Raw genomic sequence first — 23,054 nt, 5'->3', positions numbered from 1 at the left:
CCACTCACTCACACACCCACTCACCCACGGCGCTGTGTGGTGGAGGGACGGAGACACAGGACAGTGGAGACCACTCCCCTGTCTTCCACCGGGGGTAGTCAGCCACGATTCTCACGCGGACGCAGTATTCAACCTCGCCTCCAGACGGGGGCACGGCGTGGTGGTAGCGACATCCCACAAAGTGATCCTGGCAGCATTAGTAGTAACATCATTATAGTAGTAGCAGCATTAGTAGTAGTAGCAGCATCATCACCCACCCACCCACTCACCCCCCCACCCACCCACTCACCCACCCACCCACCCACTCACCCACCCACCCACCCACTCAACTCACCCACCCACGCACCCACTCACCCACCCACTCACCCACCCACCCACTCACCCACCCACCCACTCACCCACCCACCCACCCACTCACCCACTCACCTACCCACCGACCCACCCACTCACCCACCCACCCACTCACCCACCCACCCACTCACCCACTCACCCACTCACCCACCCACCCACTCATTCACCCACCCACTCACCCACCCACCCACCCACTCACCCACTCACCTACCCACCGACCCACCCACTCACCCACCCACCCACTCACTCACCCACCCACTCACCCACCCACTCACCCACCCACCACCCACCCTCATCGTGCTGGTAGTGCCACCCCCCCTCGTGGAGATCTCTGCCTCCTGGTGGTGCACCACGTCGCCAAGCGCCATTCTCCTCCTCCACGCACTCCTCATGGAGATCCCCACGGAGAGCTCCCACCACTCCGCCGCCTCCTCCTCATCATCATCATCATCGTCGTCATCATCGTCATCATCGTCGTCATCGTCGTGGTCACCGTCGTCATCGCTGTGGTGGTTGTTGACACGGTCCACATCATCATCATCGTCACCGTCACCGTGATCATCGTCGTCGTCACCGTCGTCACCGTCACCGTCATCATCAGCGACGTCACCGTCATCATCATCATCGTCATCGCTGTGGTGGTTGTTGACACGGTCCACACCATCAGCGACGTCACCGTCATCATCATCGTCGTCGTCGTCATCATCGTCATCGTCGTAGTCATCTTTGTGGTCGTCATCGTCTTCGTAGCCCTCATCCTCATGACGGCACTCCTCCTCCTCATCATCATCGTCATCGTCACTGTCCTCCTCCTCCTCCGTCGATTTCTTGTGCAGCATCAAGGTGACAGTGGGAGCACTCAGCACGGCTGAGACACGGGGGGGGGGGGTGGGTGGTGGGCAGGGGTGAGTGAGACGTCATCTCACTCACCTGGTGAGGAGATGACGTCATCTCACTCACCTGGTGAGGAGATGACGTCATCTCACTCACCTGGTGAGGAGATGATGTCATCTCACTCACCTGGTGAGGAGATGACGTCATCTCACTCACCCCCCTAGCCTGAACAGACTGTTGGTGCAAGAGGAGCACACAGAGACACTCACACACAGAGACACACACACACATAGAGACACACACAGAGACACTCACACACAGAGACACTCACAGAGACACACAGAGACACTCACACACACAGAGACACACACACAGAGACTCTCACACACAGACACACACACAGAGACACACAGAGACACACACACAGACACACACACAGACACACACAGAGACACTCACACATACTCACACACACAGACACATACAGAGACACTCACACACACTCACACACACACACATAGACACACACAGAGACACTCACACACATAGACACTCACAGAGACACACACAGACAGACACACACACACAGAGACACTCACACACAGAGACACTCACAGAGACACACAGAGACACTCACACACACAGAGACACACACACAGAGACTCTCACACACAGACACACACACACAGAGACACACAGAGACACACACACAGACACACACAGAGACACTCACACACACTCACACACACACAGAGACACACACAGAGACACTCACACACAGACACAGAGACACACACAGACACACACAGACAGACACACACAGACAGAGACACAGACAATGCCACTCACTTGTCTTCAAGGGTAAGACCTCAACCACGACCCAGGGTGAGGATGATGGTGGTGTTGGTGGTGGTGATGAGACGGTGGATCTGACGCGAAGTTGATAGCGGTCGCCGGGATGTCGCAGCGCTGAGGAGACATCGCACCGTGTCTCTGCGGTGGCAGCGCAGACGGTCCGCCAGCGGGCTCGTCCATAGCTGCACAGAGACACGGGGAGGAGGAGGTGAGGAGTGGGTGTGTGAGTGGGTGTGTGAGTGGGCGGGTGAGTGGGTGAATGAGAGAGTGGGTGAGTGAGTGAGTGAGAGAGAGAGTGAGAGAGTGGGTGAGTGAGTGGGTGAGTGAGTGAGTGGGTAAGTGAGCAAGCGGGTGAGTGGGCGAGTGAGTGAGTGGGTGGGTAAGTGGGTGGGTGAGTCAGTGGGTGAGTGAGTGGGTGGGTGGGTGGGTGAGTGAGTGGGCAAGTGAGAGAGTGGGTGAGTGAGTGGGTGAGTAAGTGGGTGGGTGAGTCAGTGGGTGAGTGAGTGGGTGGGTGGGTGAGTGGGTGGGTGAGTGAGTGGTTGAGTGTGTGAGTGGGTGAGTGAGTGGGTGGGTGAGTGGGTGGGTGAGTGGATGGGTGGGTGAGTGGATGGGTGAGTGAGTGGATGGGTGAGTGAGTGGGTGAGTGAGAGAGTGGGTGGGTGAGAGAGTTGTTGGGTGAGTGGGTGGGTGGGTGAGTGGATGGGTGAGTGAGTGGATGGGTGAGTGAGTGGGTGAGTGAGAGAGTGGATGGGTGAGTGAGTGGGTGAGTGAGAGAGTGGGTGGGTGAGTGGGTGGGTGAGTGGGTGATGAGAGAGTGGGTGGGTGAGAGAGTGGGTGGGTGAGAGAGTGGGTGGGTGAGAGAGTGGGTGGGTGAGTAAGTGGGTGGGTGAGTGGGTGGGTGAGTGAGTGGGTGAGTGAGAGAGTGGGTGGGTGAGTAAGTGGGTGGGTGAGTGGGTGGGTGAGTGAGTGGGTGAGTGAGAGAGTGGGTGGGTGAGTAAGTGGGTGGGTGAGTGGGTGGGTGAGTGGGTGAGTGAGAGAGTGGTTGAGCAAGTGGATGGGTGAGTGAGCGAGTGAGTGAGTGGATGGGCGAGTAAGTGGGTGAGCGAGTGAGCAAGCATCTCACAGTTTGCTGTCCACCCTGTAGGCAACGTCCAGGAGCTGTGAGCTGCTGCTGGTGGCGACGTCCACTTGAGCGTCGTGGTCCCAGCGGAGTTGCGTCAGCAGGTCGCGAGACTCCACGCGGACATTCAGAGGGGGAGTCGCAGCTGCGGAGATGGGCAGTGTGCGCTAACCACTGCACCACCGCTCCCCACACACACACAGTGCGCTAACCACTGCACCACCGCTCCCCACACACACACACAGTGCGCTAACCACTGCACCACCGCTCCCCACACACACACACAGTGCGCTAACCACTGCACCACCGCTCCCCACACACACACAGTGCGCTAACCACTGCACCACCGCTCCCCACACACACACACAGTGCGCTAACCACTGCACCACCGCTCCCCCCACACACACACACAGTGCGCTAACCACTGCACCACCGCTCCCCCCCCACACACACACAGTGCGCTAACCACTGCACCACCGCTCCCCACACACACACAGTGCGCTAACCACTGCACCACCGCTCCCCCCCCCCCCCCCCCACACACACAGTGCGCTAACCACTGCACCACCGCTCCCCACACACACACAGTGCGCTAACCACCGCCCCCCCCCCCCCCCCACACACACACACACAGTGCGCTAACCACTGCACCACCACTCCCCACACACACACAGTGCGCTAACCACTGCACCACCGCTCCCCACACACACACAGTGCGCTAACCACTGCACCACCGCTCCCCACACACACACACACAGTGCGCTAACCACTGCACCACCGCTCCCCACACACACACAGTGCGCTAACCACTGCACCACCGCCCCCCCCCCCCCCCCACACACAGTGCGCTAACCACTGCACCACCGCTCCCCACACACACAGTGCGCTAACCACTGCACCACCGCTCCCCACACACACACAGTGCGCTAACCACTTCACCACCGCTCCCCACACACACACACACAGTGCGCTAACCACTGCACCACCGCTCCCCACACACACACAGTGCGCTAACCACTTCACCACCGCTCCCCACGTCCACCACACCCTGGTACCCGATGTATCAACCACCTCTGGCTGTGCTCACCGTGTGTGCACGTGACGAGGTGGAGGACGGAGAGGAAGAGTAGGCCAAGTCTCGAGAAGAGTTCTCGCACCGCCATGACACCCACCTGGGACCCACGTGTTTCCGTTTCTCAAGTCACGTGGTGCAGAGAAATTCGATTCCCGGTTCAATTATCTCCATTTGCGTCGATTCTTAATGGGATAACATTAGGAATCGATTCTTGTAGTGAATTTATAGAGTCGATTTCCGTTGAGATAACATGGGAATAGACTATCGTGGGTGTGTGTTCATGTGTGTGTGTCTAAAGTCGATGTCTGCGTGTGTGTACTTGTGTGTAAGTCGATGTCTGTGTGTACTTGTGTGTGTGTGTTCATGTGTGTGTATCTAAAGTCGATGTCTGTGTGTACTTGTGTGTGTGTGAGTCCATGTGTGTGTATCTAAAGTCGATGTCTGTGTGTGTAAGTTTGTATGTGTGTGTAAGTCGATGTCTGTGTGTACTTGTGTGTGTGAGAGTCCATGTGTGTGTATCTAAAGTCGATGTCTGTGTGTACGTGTGTGTGTGTGTGTAAGTCCATGTGTGTGTATCTAAAGTCGATGTCTGTGTGTGTAAGTTTGTATGTGTGTGTAAGTCGATGTCTGTGTGTACTTGTGTGTGAGTCCATGTGTGTGTATCCAAAGCCGATGTCTGTGTGTGTGTACTTGTGTGTGTGTGAGTCCATGTGTGTGTATCTCAAGTTGATGTCTGTGTGTGTGAGTCCATATGTGTGTGTGTAAGTCTGTGTGTCTACGTGCAAGTGTGTGCATAAGTCGATGTGTGTGAGTCGATGTGTCTGTAAGTCCATGTGTGTTTGAGTCGATGTGTCTGTGTGAGTCGCTATGTGTGTAAGTCGATGTGTGTATGTGTACGTTGATGTGTGTAAGTCCATGCGTGTGTGTGAGTCGCTGTGTGTGTGAGTCGCTGTGTGTGTGAGTCTATGTGTCAGTCGATGTGTGTGTCTATGTGTCAGTCGATGTGTGTGTGTAAGTCCATGTGTGTGTGTAAGTCGATGCGTGTGTGTGTAAGTCGATGTGTGTGTAAGTCGATATGTGTGTGAGTCAATGTGTGTGTTTGAGTCCATACATATGTGTGTGTGTAAGTCGATGTGTTTGTGTGTGTGGGTCGATGTCTGTGTGTGTAAGTCCATGTCTGTGTGTGTCTTTTTCGCCCGGGCAATGCCGGGTACCTCCCGCTGGTACCTAATAAATTCAACTTGAGTGCAGAAGGAGTTTGCGACGTGCGGTGCGAGTGTGTGAGGATGGGTGGGGCATCCTCTACATGTGGGTGGTGAACTACTTTTGCACCATTCGCAGCCAATCCTAATCAGAGTAGTGTATAGTGTAGTGTATAGTGTAGTGTATAGTAGTGTATAGTGTAGTGTATAGTGTAGTGTATAGTGTAGTGTATAGTAGTGTATAGTGTAGTGTATAGTGTAGTGTATAGTGTAGTGTATAGTAGTGTATAATGTAGTGTATAGTGTAGTGTATAGTGTAGTATATAAGTGTAGCGCATAGTATAGTGTATAGTAGTGTATAGTGTAGTGTATAATGTAGTGTATAGTGTAGTGTATAGTGTAGTGTATAGTGTAGTGTATAGTATAGTGTATAGTATAGTGTATAGTAGTGTATAGTGTAGTGTATAGTGTAGTGTGTAGTGTACAGTGTAGTGTATAGTGTAGTAGTGTATAGTATAGTAGTGTATAGTGTAGTGTATAGTATAGTAGTGTATAGTGTAGTGTATAGTAGTGTATAGTGTAGTGTATAGTGTAGTGTATAGTGTAGTGTATAGTGTAGTGTATAGTAGTGTATAGTGTAGTAGTGTATAGTGTAGTGTATAGTGTAGTGTATAGTGTAGTGTATAAGTGTAGTGTATAGTGTAGTGTATAGTAGTGTATAGTGTAGTGTGTAGTGTAGTGTATAGTAGTGTATAGTGTAGTGTATAGTAGTGTATAGTGTAGTAGTGTAGTGTATAGTGTAGTGTATAAGTGTAGTGTATAGTAGTGTATAAGTGTAGTGTATAGTAGTGTATAGTGTAGTGTATAGTGTAGTGTATAGTGTAGTGTATAAGTGTAGTGTATAGTAGTGTATAGTGTAGTGTATAGTGTAGTGTATAGTGTAGTGTATAGTAGTGTATAAGTGTAGTGTATAGTAGTGTATAGTGTAGTGTATAGTGTAGTGTATAAGTGTAGTGTATAGTAGTGTATAGTGTAGTGTATAGTAGTGTATAAGTGTAGTGTATAGTAGTGTATAGTGTAGTGTATAGTAGTGTATAAGTGTAGTGTATAGTAGTGTATAGTGTAGTGTATAGTAGTGTATAGTGTAGTGTATAGTGTAGTGTATAAGTGTAGCGCATCGTGCCCTATGTATTTGTTTAACTTCTTTCTCACCACATGTAGCTAGAACTGATCCTCGTAGTAGTGTATCGTGGTGTATAGTGGAAGACAGTGTAGTGTAGAGTAGTGTATAGTGTATAAGTGTAGTGTATCATGGTGTATAGTGTAGTGTATAAGTGTAGTGTATCGTGGTGTATAGTGTAGTGTATAGTAGTGTATCGTGGTGTATAGTGGAAGACTGTGTAGTGTAGAGTGTATTTTAGTGTAGTATGTACATTTATTTCGCACCGTACGTAGCCCACCGTGCCAATTGGAGGTGCACTGTGATGTATACGCACTCGTATGTTGAGGAGCCCCGGGAACATGTCTCATTCACTGTGACATCACTTACAAAATATGTTCAACAGATTAGCAGAATTACCCTATTGACTGAGTGAAATCGTCTATAAGGCTGAACAGGTGGCTTTGGCAGTAACATAATCTCACCATCCACCAGCCCATGGGGTGCTCCGATCGAACTTGTTAAAAAGCACGTCGGCAGTTTGCGATTTTGTGTTGATGTCCGCAAGCTTGACAATGTTTCCGTTGCGGATGCATACCCTTGCCTCGTATGGACCATTCGCTGGACGCTTTGGCGGGCAAGCGGTTTTTTTCCACCCTTGACCTCCTGTCGGGATTTTGACGAGGCTTCAAACACGAAGAGGGCTTTTAGGACACCCAAAGGGTTGTTTGAATTTAACCGGCTTCCTATGGGGCTCCACTCTTCATTGAACATGACTTTATACAAGCTATTGCATTTTGTTATAAAGCCGACATTTAACTCATCCCAAATCTGCATTAAAACTTATCACCTCTCTCTAGCCATGAACCCGGCTTCATTGTGGCAGGAGTTGCACAGCTGTCAAAGTTTGCAGTCGCGTCTTTGCACGGTGCACTGCAAAATGGTGGGTGGGTGGCTTGGTTTTCACCGCGAACCTCCTTCCAAGACAACGCCACATTGACAGCTATGCAACACGGAGACACTTACGTTCGCAGACGTGAAGTTGACTTGAAAACATTTATTGACCACGCGACTCAAACGTCCATTCGACCATTCAAGCGTAGCGACAGGTAAGCGATGTCAGTGCACATTCATCGCGAACAAATACCTCGAGGCATTTCGTGACGACTTGCAAGGCGGAGCATCGGACGTCTCTGTCGATGCCGTTGTGTTTGTCGCGCTTGAGGTGCATCTTCACCTCGAAGTCAACGTCGCTGCTCAGATCGTCGCGCATCTCCACGTATGTGAAGCTGCTTGTGGACGGCTTCCGCTATTTCTTCTCTCCTCCACCTGCTGCTGCTGCTGCAAGCGGCTTGAGAGACGCAGGCGGCTCGCGCGCTCCTCACCGCCCGTCTCGCGGCGGTAAAAGTAGTTGAAGTTGGAGACGACGACGGGCACGGGGAGGGCGATGGTGAGCATGCCGGCGATGGCGCACAGCGAGCCCACCGCCTTGCCCCACGCCGTCACGGGACACATGTCGCCGTAACCCACCGTCGTCATGGTTACGATGGCCCACCAGAAGGTGTCGGGGATGCTTCGGAACTCCGAGTTTAGTTGGTCGGCCTCGGCAAAGTAGACGGCGCTGGAGAAGAGGATGACGCCGATGACGAGGAAAAATACGAGCAGGCCCAGCTCGCTCGCGCTCGCCTTCAAAGTCTGGCCCAGGATCTTCAAGCCCCTGGAGTGCCTGGACAGCTTGAGTATCCGGAACACTCGCACCAGCCGGGTCATCCGCAAAATCGCCAGTGACGTGGCCTGCTGGTCATGCCCTTGGGGCTTGGCCATCTCGATGCCAAGGGTGATGAAGTAGGGCAGGATGGCCACGATGTCAATGATGTTCATGATGCTTTTGAAAAATCCCAGTTTGTTGGGGCACGCAAAAAACCTCACCAGCAGTTCAAAGGAAAACCAAACGATGCAAATAGTTTCCACGATAAAAAATGGATCGGGGACAGAGCCGCGATGCGTGCCGTCGACCCGCGTCCCGTTCATGTCCTTTGCCGGGAGAAACTTCTGCTTATTCTCGTCCCTGAGTTCAGGCAGAGTCTCGAGGCAGAATATGATGATGGAGATGAGGATGACCAGCACGGACACGGTGGCAATTCCCCTGGCCGCGATGGAGCTCTCGGGGTATTCGAACAGCAGCCACACCCGCCGCTGGAACTCGTCCGATGGCAGCGGCTCCTCCTCCTCCACCTCCTCCTCTCCGATGAAGCCCTCGTCTTCCCAGAACTTGACCACGGCCTCGTTGCCGAGCTCGTAGAACTCGATCTCCTCGCCGAACACTTCGAGGGAGACGTTGAGCGGGCGTCTCAGCCGCCCGCCGGACTGGTAGTAGTGGAGGATGGCGTCGAAACTCGGCCGGTTCCTGTCGAAGAAGTACTCGTTGCGCAGGAGGTCGTGGTAGCGCGACCTCTTGCCGGGGTCGCCTAGAAGGGTGTCCGGGAACTGGCCGAGTGTCTTGAGCCGCGTCTCGAATCGCAGCCCCGACACGTTGACGACGACCCTCTCGCAGGACTCGTGCGTCAGCGGCTCTGTGCCGCCGTCAAGCAGCGCCGCCTCGTACATGGCGGTTGGAGAACTGCGCCGGGGTCAGAGGTCACAAACGGGTTTTGATTCCTTACCCGTACCCGTACCCGGCCGCACCCGTACCCTACCCGTACCCGCCCTGGTACGGGTAGGGTACGGGTATCTGGTACCCGATTGCGACCTCTGGGATGAAGCCATGTTGCAGGCGCGGGTGGGTTGATTCTAGGAACTTGAATTGTGAGAAGAGAGAAGACGTTGGGAAATGAGTGACAAACGGTTACTCACCAGTGACTCACGGCCTACCCGTACCCGGCCGCACCAGGGTCGCAAACGGATACCCGGCTACCCGTACCCGGTCGGGTACGGGTAGCCGGGTATCGGGTAGGGTACGGGTATCGGGTACCCGGTTGCGACCTCTGGCAGGGGTCAGGCTGGCACGCGGCAGATTTCGACAACAAAAAATGTCAGCAGATACAAAGCCGCGTGAAATAAAAAAAATATGCAGAAAATCAGTGGCGGCGCAGAAATGCAATTGTATGTTTCGTATAAGTAAGAGTGGTTGTAAATATTTTAGCAGGTACTGGTGATTTTAACGGTGGTGTTGGCTGGGGTTGTAATGTCATTGTCAGAATTTTAATGGCGGTCGATGTCGAATTTCTACAATTCGTTGCTGTTTAATGGGAGGCAATTACAAATTAGTGAGGGCAGGCGATTTCAAATTTTTCTTTTTTCAGTTGATTTTACATTGCATGGTCATGCAATGTATATGTATGCAATGTTTGCTGAACATCTTTCGCACCGTACGTAGCCAACCGTGTCAATCGGAGGGTAATACTGTGATAGCATGTGGCTTGACAACGCACGAATGAGATTCAATTGCTCTCCACACACCCCCCCCTCGACAATGACACATGCTCCTCCGTTGTATGATGAGTTGCCCTTGCCATCGTAAATGGGTAATCAGCGCCAGGGCAGATGAGCCAATTTATCCGAATGATCGGGTCAAATGTAACCCGTTAACAGTTTCCATTCTCGTGATCGTGATCTCGTTGGCATGTACTCCACTTTCAAAATGTATCCTCAGTCATTGAATTCTAGGGGGAGTTCTCCAGACAAATTTACATTGAGATTAGATGCTTTTAAAGCGGACAAACCGCACGCGGATGGATTCCTGCAGTCACGAAAGCTTCAAATCATTATTAGTATCATTACGCCTCAAAAGCTAAAGCAGGTTGACCTGTTTCCATTTAAAGTTTTCGTGACTGCAGGGATTCATCTTCTTGGTTCTTTCGGTAAAGTCACGTAGAAGGGAAGTAATAAAATAATATAAATAAAACATAAAATAATTCTCACGACGTTTCGGCCACAAAGCAAGCAGCCGTCCTCAGGTGAAGACCAGGTCTGTCGGGGAGACAGCGTCATTCAGATGCTGTTTGTTCATTAAGACGCTGTCTTTCCGACAGACCTGTTCTTCACCTGAGGACGGCTGCTTGCGTTGTGGCCGAAATGTCGTGAGAATTGTATTTTATTATGTTTTATTTTATTATTTTATTATTTCCCTTCTACGTGACTTTACCGAAAGAACCAAGAGTACAGGTTGGCCTGGTTAGTAGTTTGGTGGCAAACTGCCCGGGTGTTCAGTACGGTACTAGGTACAGGGTGTTTCGTCTTGGGCTGTGCAGTGCCCAGTAGTTGATGGTACAGCGATGGATTCTTGATTCTATCTGTGCAGAGCTTTGAGTATCACGCTCAAGCACGCATCGGGCTCGCGAAGGAAAACACACGGCCTGGCGGTAGCGCGTTCACCAATTGTCGCAGAGGATCACAGTTCGAAGGCAGCAACCGCCCTGGTTAATACTGCGGTGCCTACTAACCGTACCGATACTCCGATTCGCACGGTTGGCTACGTACGGTGACAACGTTCAACACACGTCCGTACAAGACCGTCACTATGTGCCGTCTGCTTCACAGTGGACGTTAGGAGTCCTGTGACTTCATTGGCAAGAGTAAAACTACCGCAACTGAAGGCGATGTTTTATTTCAGCAGCTAAGGCCCATTGAGCTGGCTCGAGGAAGCGGCTTCTCGCTTGTAAATGTCCAGCAGGCAAATACCGGCTACGAACGTCGATTACAAAAAGTTGGGGGAGGAACAGGAGGACCCGGAGGGAAAAAATCCACGCAACCAGGTGAAGATAAACACGCAAAGTGGAGATGTGAAGCTTCCGTGGCTGCAAGGATTCATACTCTTTGGTTTTTTCGGTAAAGTCACGTGGGAAAAAAATAAATAATAAAAATAACGGAAATAATTCTATAAATAGGAAATATATAATTATACTTTTATTTCTATTTTTATTTCTATAATTTTCATTATTAAAAATAATAATTATTGTTATTTTATTCCTACTATTATTACTCAGTTGAGGCCTTGCTGGGTAAACAGCATCGTAGGCTCAGCGTAGCATCCTTCTAATTAAGAGGATTATTGCTCAGTGAGGCTTCACTGTACAATAGTATCAAGTGGCTCCCTCTACAGTAGTAGTGTCTACCGAGTAGTATCTACCAACTCTATGGTAGTAGCTACACAACAACAACAACAACATCGTGGTGGTGGTGGCCGTGGTGGTGGTGCTGGTGCTGAGGGCGTTGAAGTTGCTGTTCAAGACTCACCCCTCTCAGCTGCTGTTGCTCTGTTGCCGTGGCAACCGCGCATGCGCAGACGCGTGCTTTGACCACCCCGAGATCGGCGTAGTGGTAATATTAATAATGATCGATTATAAAGTATCGATTTCATTCGTTTACATTTGATGGAGGGTTGGTGGGGGGGGTAAACAAGCAGCACTGACAGGCTCTTGCACAGCACTAGAATATATTGGACATTGAAATATATTGTGAACAAAAACCTATTGATTGGGGGCAAACGGTTCATGCTAAGGGTCCGTCCATAAATGACGTCACGCACCTATGGGGAGGGGGGGGGGGTCAGACATTTGTGACGATGCGTGACGAGGGGGGGGGGGGGGGTTGAGAAATGTGACGTCACATCAAAATGCGCAACTTTAAATAATAATATAATTATATTATTTAATGTTTTATTTTCATTTTATTATTTTATTACTTCCCTTCTACGTGACTTTACAGAAATAACCAATAAGATATAGACAACACGTTCTACTTAACTAAATAGACTTGTTAATCAATGTTTTCTCCTACAACATCAGAGTTTAAAGCGATTTGAAGCATTTTTATTTTTGGGGGGGTGGGGGGCAGAGCTTTGTGACGTCATATTTGAGGGGGGGGGTGACGAGGGGGGTGGGGGGGGGGTCAAAAATCGTCCTAAATCGTGTGACGTCATTTATGGCCGACCTCATCGCTCGCCACCCGCCGGTTGGTTGTGGGTTCCAGAGTCGCCGTCCACTCGTTCAGGACCTGCTGCCCCAGCAGTCGCTGCAGGCTACACGGGGGATCTTTGTCTCTGGCCTGGACTTGTTGTGCAGCTGTTCTAGACTCACTTCAGGCTGCCGATTCCAAATCTGATCTCATATTTGCTCCATCACATCTCATTTTATAATCCTCTATATTAAGTTCGCTTGCTTGCGCGCTTACGACCGTGCAAATCTTTCGGTCGTGTTTTAACCCACTTCCCGTGATCCAATCGAGCTGACATTTTGCACACAGACTCGTTGTGCGTGACAATTAGTTTTCGTGAAAATTTTTTTTTACAAAATTTTACACTGTTTAGGGAAAACAAATTCAATATTTAATTAGCAATTGCTTAATGGTGGCAGACAATCATCTGACCCATAGTTGGCAGCCATCTCAAGCCAGAGGACGAGAGGACTCTAGCCGCCACGCATATAAAGGATTTAGAGTGAAAAACTTTTTTTTACGGGTTATACTTGTTATGCTATCGGCATATCCCATTTTCATTGATTTTACCCGAAATTAACTCTGTCACTTATGATTGCAAGTCGTTGCGAGTCAGTGACTGCTTTAGTGTTAAAATACGGTGCTGTATTTGTAGGATGGTGTGTTTATAATATCATTTTATGTAGATATCCACATTTATTTAATATTTTTCTTCCGCAGTTTTTTATTGAAAATGCAAATATTTGATATCTCAAAAACCTGATGTGATAGACAAAAACTGATGCCAGATTTGAAATCGGCAGAAAAAGTGTTTGACCAGTGTTATACTCGTTGGTCACGTAGGTCATTTTTTGTTAAAAATTAAATCACGTTTCTGGCGTAACACAAGCCTCCTTCTAAGTTGTCCCTACCTGAAGAAGGATGCTTGTGTTGCGCCCGAAACGTCGTGATCTAATTTATTTAGATTTTGTACCCACGTGACTTTACCGAAAAAACCAAAGAGTATGAATCCTTGCAGTCACGAACACTTCAAATCTAGAATTCACACTCGAATTGTAAACGTTGTTGTCGTGGGTTTACTCTCCAACGCACCTGTGTGCCGCTGTACGAGTAACGACACGGCGTGTTTTGTTTACGTGGCAACCCTCACTGATGGGCTGTGTCATCGGGTGGTGGAGGGTCTAACGACACATAAACACATTCCTCCTGCGGAGGGAGCTGGTAGGAACGTTGCTCGCTCAATGGCCTGCAGGGTCAACGGCGGCGTGGTGTATTCCGCAAATATGCCCGACTGTGAGGGCGGGCACAAGCCGGCGTGAGTAGGTTAAACGTTGAGTTTTATAAGGGCACCACGGGGTGACCAGCCCCTCTTCACCCAGCCCCACCCCACCCAGCCCCTCCCAAATCAGCCCCTCCCCACCCAGCCGCTCCCCACTCAGCCCCTCCCTGCACGACGGACACAATAATCCCGTGTGGGCTGGTGTAACCAGAGGTTCCTACGAGTAAAATGTCAAACTCATTCAACCTTTATGGATGCTCAACATGGTATCAGGAGGCCTTCAACGGTGGATTTACAAAAAGGGGCTTAAAACATTCTTCACAGGACATCCATTGCTGACATCCCATAATGAGGTCAAGTCACCTGGCACCCACCTGGGATTGTGACTCATGGCCCCCACAACTTGTGAGTCAGATGTTCTTTTCCCAGTGCTGCTTGGCCAGATAGAACGTGCAACAGGACAACATGAAATCCTGTACACATCTGTGTATAAGCACCGTTTTAATAACGGCTAAAATTGTATTGCTGTGTCATTGAACCGTGAGTGAACGACCCCTTGTGATACAATGTTCAGGCCCTGTGTGGGGCATGTATCCACGTGAGTTCGTTTATACCAGAGGTCGCAAACGGGTTTTGATTCCTTACCCGTACCCGGCCGCACCAGGGTCGCAAACGGGTACCCGTACCCGTACCCTACCCGTACCCGGCCGGGTATCGGGTAGGGTACGGGTATCGGGTACCCGATTGCGACCTCTGGGATGAAGCCATGTTGCAGGCGCAGGTGGGTTGATTCTAGGAACTTGAATTGTGAGAAGAGACAAGACGTTGGGAAATGAGTGACAAACGATGACTCACCAGTGACTCACGGTCTACCCGTACCAGGCCGCACCAGGGTCGCGAACGGGTACCTGTACCCGTCTGGGTACGGGTAGCCGGGTATCGTGTAGGGTACGGGTATCGGGTACCCGATTGCGACCTTTGGTTTATACTCAATTGTCATATGGTCGTGTCAGTGCGCACATGGCTGCGACGCTGTCACACAGTTATATGATGACTGACCCAGAAGTCTAGAGCATTATACAATCAATACAGATCGCCTGTGCGTAGCTGCGTTACGTAACGGCGTGCTCTTAATAAGTCGCCCACTGCAACATTTGTGAAAACAACAACACGACGACAACAAAGATGTACTTCACTTTTCTTTTGCTGCTTCAGAGTTCACTTTTATTACTCCTTGGTTTTATTCGGTGAAGTCACGTCGGTGAAACATTAAAACAAATCAAATCGCAACGTTTCGGGCGCAACACAAGCGACCAACGAAAAACGACGCAAACTCCCTCGGCCTTGCTGCCCGGGGCCCACTCCTTAGGCCTCGCCCCGGGGCCCACTCCTTAGGCCTTGCCCCGGGGCCTACTCCTTAGGCCTCGCCCCGGGGCCCACTCCTTAGGCCTCGCCCTCGCCCGTGGCCGCACCCTCGCTTGTGGCCGTACTCTCGCCCGTGGCCACGTCTGTGGCCTCAGAGAAGTACGGATGGTACAGGGCGACAGACGCGGAGATGCGCTTGCGGGGGCTGAAGGTCAGCAGGTCCTGCGGGAGGCACGGCCGTGCGTGCGGAGGGCGCGGAGAGACACAGAGAGACACAGAGACACGAGACGAAAGACACAGAGAGACACAGAGACACGAGACGAGACACACAGAGACACACAGAGACACGATACGTTATTGCCCGCTTGACGGTAACCCCCGTACGGACACGCATCTGAACAACGCGTCGTTCGACCGCCGCGACAATTGCCGCCGCGTACAATCCGCCCGCATCTCACCAGCATCAGCGCCATCGCCAAATTCTCGTTGTCCGGCCCGACCTCCGGCCCGACCTCCGGCACGGAGTCAGCCAGAGCCCGCGGAGCAGCGGGGAGGCCGGCAAAAGCGCCGTGCGGCAGGGAGGCTCCGAGCGGCCACTCCTCCAGGCTCGGCACGCCCAGAAGACTGGGGTGGGGGCCACGGGGGGGGTGGGGGTAGGGAGGTAGGGGGGGTAGGCGGAGGTGACGGTGAGAATTCAGCTGTTGACTATCAACCTAATTTCATAAATGATTGCGCAACGAAGTGGCTGTTGCGGAATTCACATCAGCAGCCAAATACTCCTCCCCCTTCCCTCTCCCCCCCTCCCCCCTCCCTCTTCCCTCTCCCCCCCTCCTCCTCCTCCCCCCTCCTCCTCTCCCCCCCTCCTTCTCCTCCCCTTTCCCCCTCCCCCCTCCCCCTTCCCTCTCCCCCCCTCCTCCTCCTCCCCCCTCCTTCTCCTCCCCCTTCCCCCTCCCCCCCTCCTCCTCCCACTTCCCTCTCCCACCCTCCCCCCCCTCCCCACCCCCTCCCCCTCCTCCCCCCCTCCCCCCACGTTGCTTGCTGCTAACAAATTAGATGACCGTCTATTGGCCCCCCACGCCGCTGCCCACCGCACGCTCATCCACGAGCAACTCACCGGAATATCTCCGTCAGCTGATCGACATCGGAGCCTCCGGGGAAGAGAGGCCTGCGTTGAGGAGAGACAAGGAGGTCACCTGATGCGACGTCGCTGAGAATAATAACACGTCGTCATCGTCATCATCATCATAACAACACCGATGTAATGGGGGAGAGGTGGACCCACGGGGGCATCTGCCGGGTCTGTCCCTTGACCTTCACGCGCTCCGTAACGCGCACCTATCCTGGCACGGGCGCCGTGGCGACGCCACCTTGCCAGGCCTGTGGTGACATTGCGTGCGGGAGAGGTGGGTGGGTTGGTGGGTGGGTTGGTGGGTGGGTTGATGGGTGGGTTCTTGAGTGAGTTGGTGGGTTGGTGGTTTGGTAGATTGGTGGGTGGGTTGTCGAGTGGGTTGCTAGGTGGGTGGGTGGGTTGCTGGGTGGGTGGGTTGCTAGGTGGGTGGGTGGGTTGTTGAGTGGGTTGATGGGTGGGTGGGTGGTTTGGTGGATTGGTGGGTGGGTGGGTGGATTGGTGGGTGGGGTGGGTTGCTAGGTGGGTGGCTGGGTGGGTTGCTAGGTGGGTGGGTGGGTTGCTAGGTGGGTGGGTGGGTTGCTAGGTGGGTGGGTTGCTAGGTGGGTTGCTAGGTGGGTGGGTGGGTTGCTAGGTGGGTGGGTTGCTAGGTGGGTGGGTGGGTTGCTAGGTGGGTGGGTGGGTTGCTAGGTGGGTGGGTGGGTTGCTAGGTGGGTGGGTGGGTTGCTAGGTGGGTGGGTGGGTTGCTAGGTGGGTGGGTGGGTTGCTAGGTGGGTGGGTTGCTAGGTGGGTTGCTAGGTGGGTGGGTGGGTTGCTAGGTGGGTGGGTGGGTTGCTAGGTGGGTGGGTGGGTTGCTAGGTGGGTGGGTGGGTTGCTAGGTGGGTGGGTGGGTTGCTAGGTGGGTGGGTGGGTTGCTAGGTGGGTGGGTGGGTTGCTAGGTGGGTGGGTGGGTTGCTAGGTGGGTGGGTGGGTTGCTAGGTGGGTTGCTAGGTGGGTGGGTGGGTTGCTAGGTGGGTGGGTTGCTAGGTGGGTGGGTGGATTGCTAGGTGGGTGGGTGGGTTGCTAGGTGGGTGGGTTGCTAGGTGGGTTGCTAGGTGGGTGGGTGGCTGGGTGGGTGGGTTGCTAGGTGGGTGGGTGGGTTGCTATGTGGGTTGCTAGGTGGGTGGCTTGCTAGGTGGGTTGCTAGGTGGGTGGGTGGGTTGCTAGGTGGGTGGGTGGGTTGCTAGGTGGCTGGGTGGGTTGCTATGTGGGTTGCTAGGTGGGTGGGTTGCTAGGTGGGTTGCTAGGTGGGTTGCTAGGTGGCTGGGTTGCTAGGTGGGTGGGTTGCTAGGTGGCTGGGTGTGCGGGTGGCGGTGCTCAAGGAGCACCTGCGTGTAAACATCTCAGCAAAGATGCAGCCGACGCTCCACAGGTCGGCGGCCGGGCCGAAGGTCGCCCGCAGCAGCAGCAGCTCCGGGGCGCGGTACCACGACGGGGACACCTACAGCAGCAGCACACACAAAGACAAAGACCCCCCGTGTAGCCTTCACACACCGTAGGGGCAAGTGCCGTTAGCGAGCAGCACCTGTGACGGCCGGCACACGAGGGGGTGGGTGGCCAGCACCTTTGTCTACACGGTGGCGATGTTTACCGCGCACCGCACCGGGTACTCTTTTGAGGCTGAGTCAACCTAGGGGAGGCCCGGGACCGGTTAAGATAATCGTCGCCGGTGTTGGCCGGAAGACAGATTCAGACGCTGTCTCCTCGACAGACCTGGTCTTCACCTGAGGACGGCTGCCTGCGTTGTGGCCGAAACGTCGTGAGAATTATTTTATTATGTTTTATTTTTATTATTTTATTACTTCCCTTCTACGTGACTTTACCGAAAGAACCAAGAAGACCTCTCTCTCTCACTCTCTCTACTCACCGCCGGGGTGGGAGCCCTGCTCGCGCTGTCCAGGAAGCGTCCGAGTCCCCAGCCGGCGATCTTGACGCACCCGGAGGCCGTCACCAGGACGCTGCGTGGCGTGAGCTCGCGGTGCTCCAGGCCGTGGCCGTGCAGGTAGCGCAGCCCACACAGCAGCTGGCGCGTCACCTCCTGGGCACGGCGCAAGGTCAAGGCACAAGGTCACGGCGCAAGGTCACGGCGCAAGGTCACGGCGCAAGGTCACGGCACAAGGGCACGGCACAAGGGCACGGCACAAGGGCACGGCGCAAGGTCACGGCGCAAGGTCACAGCACAAGGTCACGGCGCAAGGGCACGGCGCAAGGGCACGGCACAAGGTCACGGTGCAAGGTCACGGTGCAAGGTCACGACACAAGGGCACGGAACAAGGGCACGGCACAAGGTCACGGCACAAGGAGGGGGGGGGGGGGGAGTGTAAACTCGTTAGCCGCTCCGAGGCTCGGCTCGCAACGTGCGTGCGAGATACACAGACACTGGTAGAGACTCATAGAGACTCAGAGATACACACAGAGACTCGTAGAGATACACAGAGACTCGTAGAGATACATAGAGATACACAGAGACTCATAGAGATACACAGAGACTCATAGAGACTCATAGAGATACATAGAGACTCATAGAGACTCAGAGATACACAGAGACTCATAGAGATACATAGAGACTCATAGAGACTCAGAGATACACAGAAACACACAGAGACTGGTAGAGACTCATAGAGACTCAGAGATACACAGAGACACACAGAGACTCATAGAGACTCAGAGACACACAAGAGACTCATAGAGACACAGAGACATACAGACTCATAGAGACTCACAGAGACACACAGAGACCCATAGAGATACACAGAGACTCTGAGAGTGGTGTTGCCTTTTGGGGGTGGGGTAGGGAGTGACGGGGTGGGTGGTGCTGGCGGTGGCACCTTGATGTGGTGGGACGGTGTGTGGGGCGACTTCCCCAGGTAGGTGGACAGATCCTGGTCTACGAGCTCACAGACCACGGCGTGACGCGCGCCGCCCTCGTCACGAATATCCACAAAGACGTCCAGCAGCCTGGGGCAGGCCGGTCGGGGGTCGGGGGTCGGGGGTCGGAGACATCAGAGCAAGAGAGCGCAGAAGTCATCTCGGTTTGACGACGACGATCTGTCTCCTAATCTTTTCAAGACACGATGACCGTGGAGAATTGGAGGATGGAGGCTGACGTGGCGACGATTGCGAGGGATTGTGACGCGGCGCGAGGGGTGGGAGAGACACCCACCTCACCACGTTGGGGTGCTCCAGCTTCGTGAGCAGCTGTAGCTGCAGCAGCTGCCAGGCATCTTCCTCCGGGCCCCCGCCTGTCTGCAGGCGCAGGCCCTTGAGCAGCACCACAAAGCGGCCCTGGTCCCGGAGGTCGCGAGCCTTGAAAGTCGTCGCGGCCCCGTAGACCCCAGCGCCCAACTCGGCCACCGCCTCGTACTGCTGCTCCATGTCCGCCGCCCCGAAACGCTTCCAGCGCAGACGCCGCCGCTAGCAGCAGCAGCAGCAGCGATCACACAGAGACGCAAGAGAGACAGAGAGAATCAGAGAGAGAGAGAATTGTCACAGAGGGTCACATATACAGAGAGAGTCACAGAGAGTCACAGAGAGAGTCACAGAGATTGTCACATAGAGAGGAAATGAGCGCAGACGCCGCCGCTAGCAGCAGCAGCGATCACACAGAGGGTCACAGATACAGAGAGAGTCACAGAGTGTCACAGAGAGAGTCACAGAGAGAGTCACATAGAGGGGAAATGAGCGCAGACTCCGCCGGTCACGTGGATGTCCTCTGCTGCCAGAAGTCCGCCCGCCACCGCCGCTAGCAGCAGCAGCAGCAGCAGCGATCACACAGAGACGCAAGAGAAATAGAGAGAAGCAGAGAGTCGCAGAGAGAGACAGAGAGAATTGTCACAGAGGGTCACAGATACACATCGAGGGTAAATGCACCTTTACATCAGCCGCACCTAGTTTACACAACAAAGGCTCATTCCTAACAGCGTGCTTCAGCCGCACCGAACCTCACAACAATAATATTCAGGGCCTACCTTGGCTCCTCCCACCCTCAACCAGTATATATATACAAGGACTGTGTTCTTGGAATGTCTCTCACTTGATGCAGCTGTCGTGGCTGTGACGGTTCCACCTGAAGACTGAAGCTTGTGTTGCCTCCGAAACGTTATTTTATCTTACTTTTGTTAATTTAATTTTTTACCTACATGACTTTACCGAAAAAACCTAAGAATATGAATCCTTGCAGTCACGAAAGCTTCAAATCTAGAATTAAATGGGTGAGGTTAATGACTGTGGCTCATGCACCTGCAATGGCTGCTTTGGGTACACAGTTCAGACCTCCCCAGAGACCCTGGCTGACAGAGGAGGTGTTCAGGCTGGCTGAGAAAAATCAACAGGCCCACTCTCATAGTCTACAGCATCCCACGTCAGAGAATGAGGCTGACCGCAGCCTTCGCTCGGAGGTTCTGAGAGCCCTGAGGCGCTGCAATGATGGGTGGTGGTCGCAGGTTTCTGAGGAGATGGAATCTGCCTCAGTAGCCCGTGATCAGACATCACTGTTTAATTCCATCAAAAACGTAACTTGTAGTGCCACACCTATCACCATCATTCGGGGAAAGAATGGTGATCCAATCTCCGATCCCCCCCAGGAACAGGTTTGTAGATTTGCTGAGCATTTCTGTGAGGTCCTGGGGGAGGGGAAATCCCTCAGCCAGGAAAACATCATGGCACAAAGTGGGGATGACACTGCTGAGGCTGCGGTGCCTCAAATATTGGAAGAAGTCACCCCCTGTGAGTGACTGGCTGAGGTGCCATCTGTTGAGGAAGTCCTGAAGGAGATCCAGAGTCGAGACCAGGAAAGGCACCAGGCAGAGATGATCACCCAAGGGAAATTCTAGACAGACCAGCCTAAACATTTAGGCTGGCCTGTCTATGATCCATCTTAACCGGTTAGAAACATTTAGGCTGGCCTGTCTACGATCCATCCTCGGATAACCAGGCTGGATTGTGTGTGGAGCTCACAAATCGTTGAAAGATCTGGACAAAGTCCTATTGGTGAGCTCCTCCGGCAGGCAAGGCTGCGTTGGCTGGGTCATGTAACCCGCATGCCCAGCCACCGCATGCCTAAACAGATTTCGTTCGGCCCGTTTTTTTTGGTTTGCCATGTTTGTTGATGTACAGAGTTAGACTGATGGCCTTAATCTAAGTTGTCTTGTGGTTGTTCTTGTTTGACTTGCATCCCACTGGGATTTTTGCACATGGCGTTGGTGTAACGGTACTTTTTCTGCAATATTTTGGTCTTTTCTAAGATTTTCTGTTTGCACTTAGTCACATATTCACTTTAAGATGTTTTCTTGTTCATGTTTTAGTTTTTTGTTTGTTGCGGTTGCACCAGATTCAAGAGCCGAATGGCTCACAGGGCTATACGTAATACATGAGCTTGAACTTGATAGAGGGGCGTCATGGTTGGGATCGAACCCACGACCTTCTGTAGACCAGGCGAGGTAGTTAACATCTCTACAGGGTCGCGATCGAACTCACGACCTCCTGTAGATCAGGCGAGGTAGTCAACATCTCTACAGGGACATGATGGAACCCACGACCTCCTGTAGACCAGGCGAGGTAGTCAATATCTCTACAGGGTCGCGATCGAACTCACGACCTCCTGTGGACCAGGCGAAGTAGTTAACATCTCTACAGGGTCATGATCGAACCCACGACCTCCTGTAGACCAGGCGAAGTAGTTAACATCTCTACAGGGTCATGATCGAACCCACGACCTCCTGTAGACCCGGTGAGGTAGTTAACATCTCTACAGGGACATGATCGAACCCACGACCTCCTGTAGACCAGGCGAGGTAGTTAACATCTCTACAGGGTCATGATCGAACCCACGACCTCCTGTAGACCCGGCGAGGTAATTAACATCTCACAGGGACATGATCGAACCCACGACCTCCTGTAGACCAGACGAGGTAGTCAACATCTCTACAGGGTCGCGATCGAACCCACGACCTCCTGTAGACCAGGCGAAGGAGTTAACATCGACCTAGTCACCGTGACGCCCACGGATTCTGATTAAATGATCTCGACTTAGACATTTACATGAATGTTACATTCCACGGGCGGATTGACCAACACAGTTTAGACCCCTCAACTGTTCCACAAAGACCACAGGGGATGGTGGTGGGGGGTATCAGCCCAGCCCAATCCCAGCCCAGCCCAACCAGGCCAGGCCGGGCAATGTCACCCAGCCCAATCCCAGCCCAGGCCAGCCCAGCCCAACCAGGCGGGGCAATGTGGCCTAGGGCTGCACTCACTCACCTCGTGGTTCGCTCCGTAGACGTCTGTGTGGGTGGTGGGGGGTCTTGAGCTCTCTACTCCGTCGTGGCGAGGAGGTGACACACAAAGCTATTGACTTGTGTGGTGGTGGAGGTGGTGGAGGTCCGACGTTTCGCTACCACAACCAGGGCGGGAGACGGTGCGTCGTTGTGACCACGCGTGGCTTTAGCAGGGCGCGTTTAGAAAACGTAGCGCGGATAGGCGACCACGTGGCAGCGGGGCTAAATTCCGTAGAGCTGATAGGCGCCCGCCCATAGACTCAACACTGGCCACAGTTCTGTATGTGCAGCAGTCGATTTGAAGTTTTTCGTGACTGATATGATCCATATCCTTTGCTTCTTTCGGTAAAGTCACGTGGGTGAAGATTTTAAATATAAAATAGAAATAAGCAAAGAGTATATGCGCATACTCTGTGTTTTTTTCGGTAAAGTCACGGAGG

General features: G+C 52.9%; 2 protein-coding genes across 2 annotated transcripts; both read right to left on the bottom strand.

Annotated features, from left to right (window-relative positions):
- Positions 1-6,488: 6,488 nt before the first annotated feature.
- Positions 6,489-11,872, bottom strand: LOC133346360 (potassium voltage-gated channel subfamily A member 1-like). The gene is made up of 2 exons (XM_061557855.1): positions 11,832-11,872; positions 6,489-9,216 (listed from the first exon to the last, which is right to left on the bottom strand). The coding sequence occupies exon 2, from the start codon at positions 9,201-9,203 to the stop codon at positions 7,854-7,856; it is 1,350 nt and encodes a 449-aa protein (XP_061413839.1). The 5' UTR covers positions 9,204-9,216; positions 11,832-11,872; the 3' UTR covers positions 6,489-7,853.
- A 3,139-nt stretch (positions 11,873-15,011) lies between these two features.
- Positions 15,012-22,778, bottom strand: LOC133346291 (cyclin-dependent kinase 4-like). The gene is made up of 8 exons (XM_061557788.1): positions 22,598-22,778; positions 19,503-19,753; positions 19,168-19,297; positions 18,207-18,377; positions 17,668-17,780; positions 16,289-16,339; positions 15,633-15,798; positions 15,012-15,396 (listed from the first exon to the last, which is right to left on the bottom strand). Exons 2-8 carry the CDS (start codon positions 19,712-19,714, stop codon positions 15,253-15,255), a joined length of 987 nt encoding a protein of 328 aa, XP_061413772.1. The 5' UTR covers positions 19,715-19,753; positions 22,598-22,778; the 3' UTR covers positions 15,012-15,252.
- Positions 22,779-23,054: the final 276 nt, after the last annotated feature.

Source organism: Lethenteron reissneri, chromosome 24, assembly GCF_015708825.2.
Source record: "Lethenteron reissneri isolate LAM-NWPU_2019-01 chromosome 24, ASM1570882v1, whole genome shotgun sequence".
NCBI lineage: Eukaryota > Metazoa > Chordata > Hyperoartia > Petromyzontiformes > Petromyzontidae > Lethenteron > Lethenteron reissneri.
Note: the sequence above shows the minus strand (reverse complement) of the source record. Positions and strands in the feature narration are given on the sequence as shown.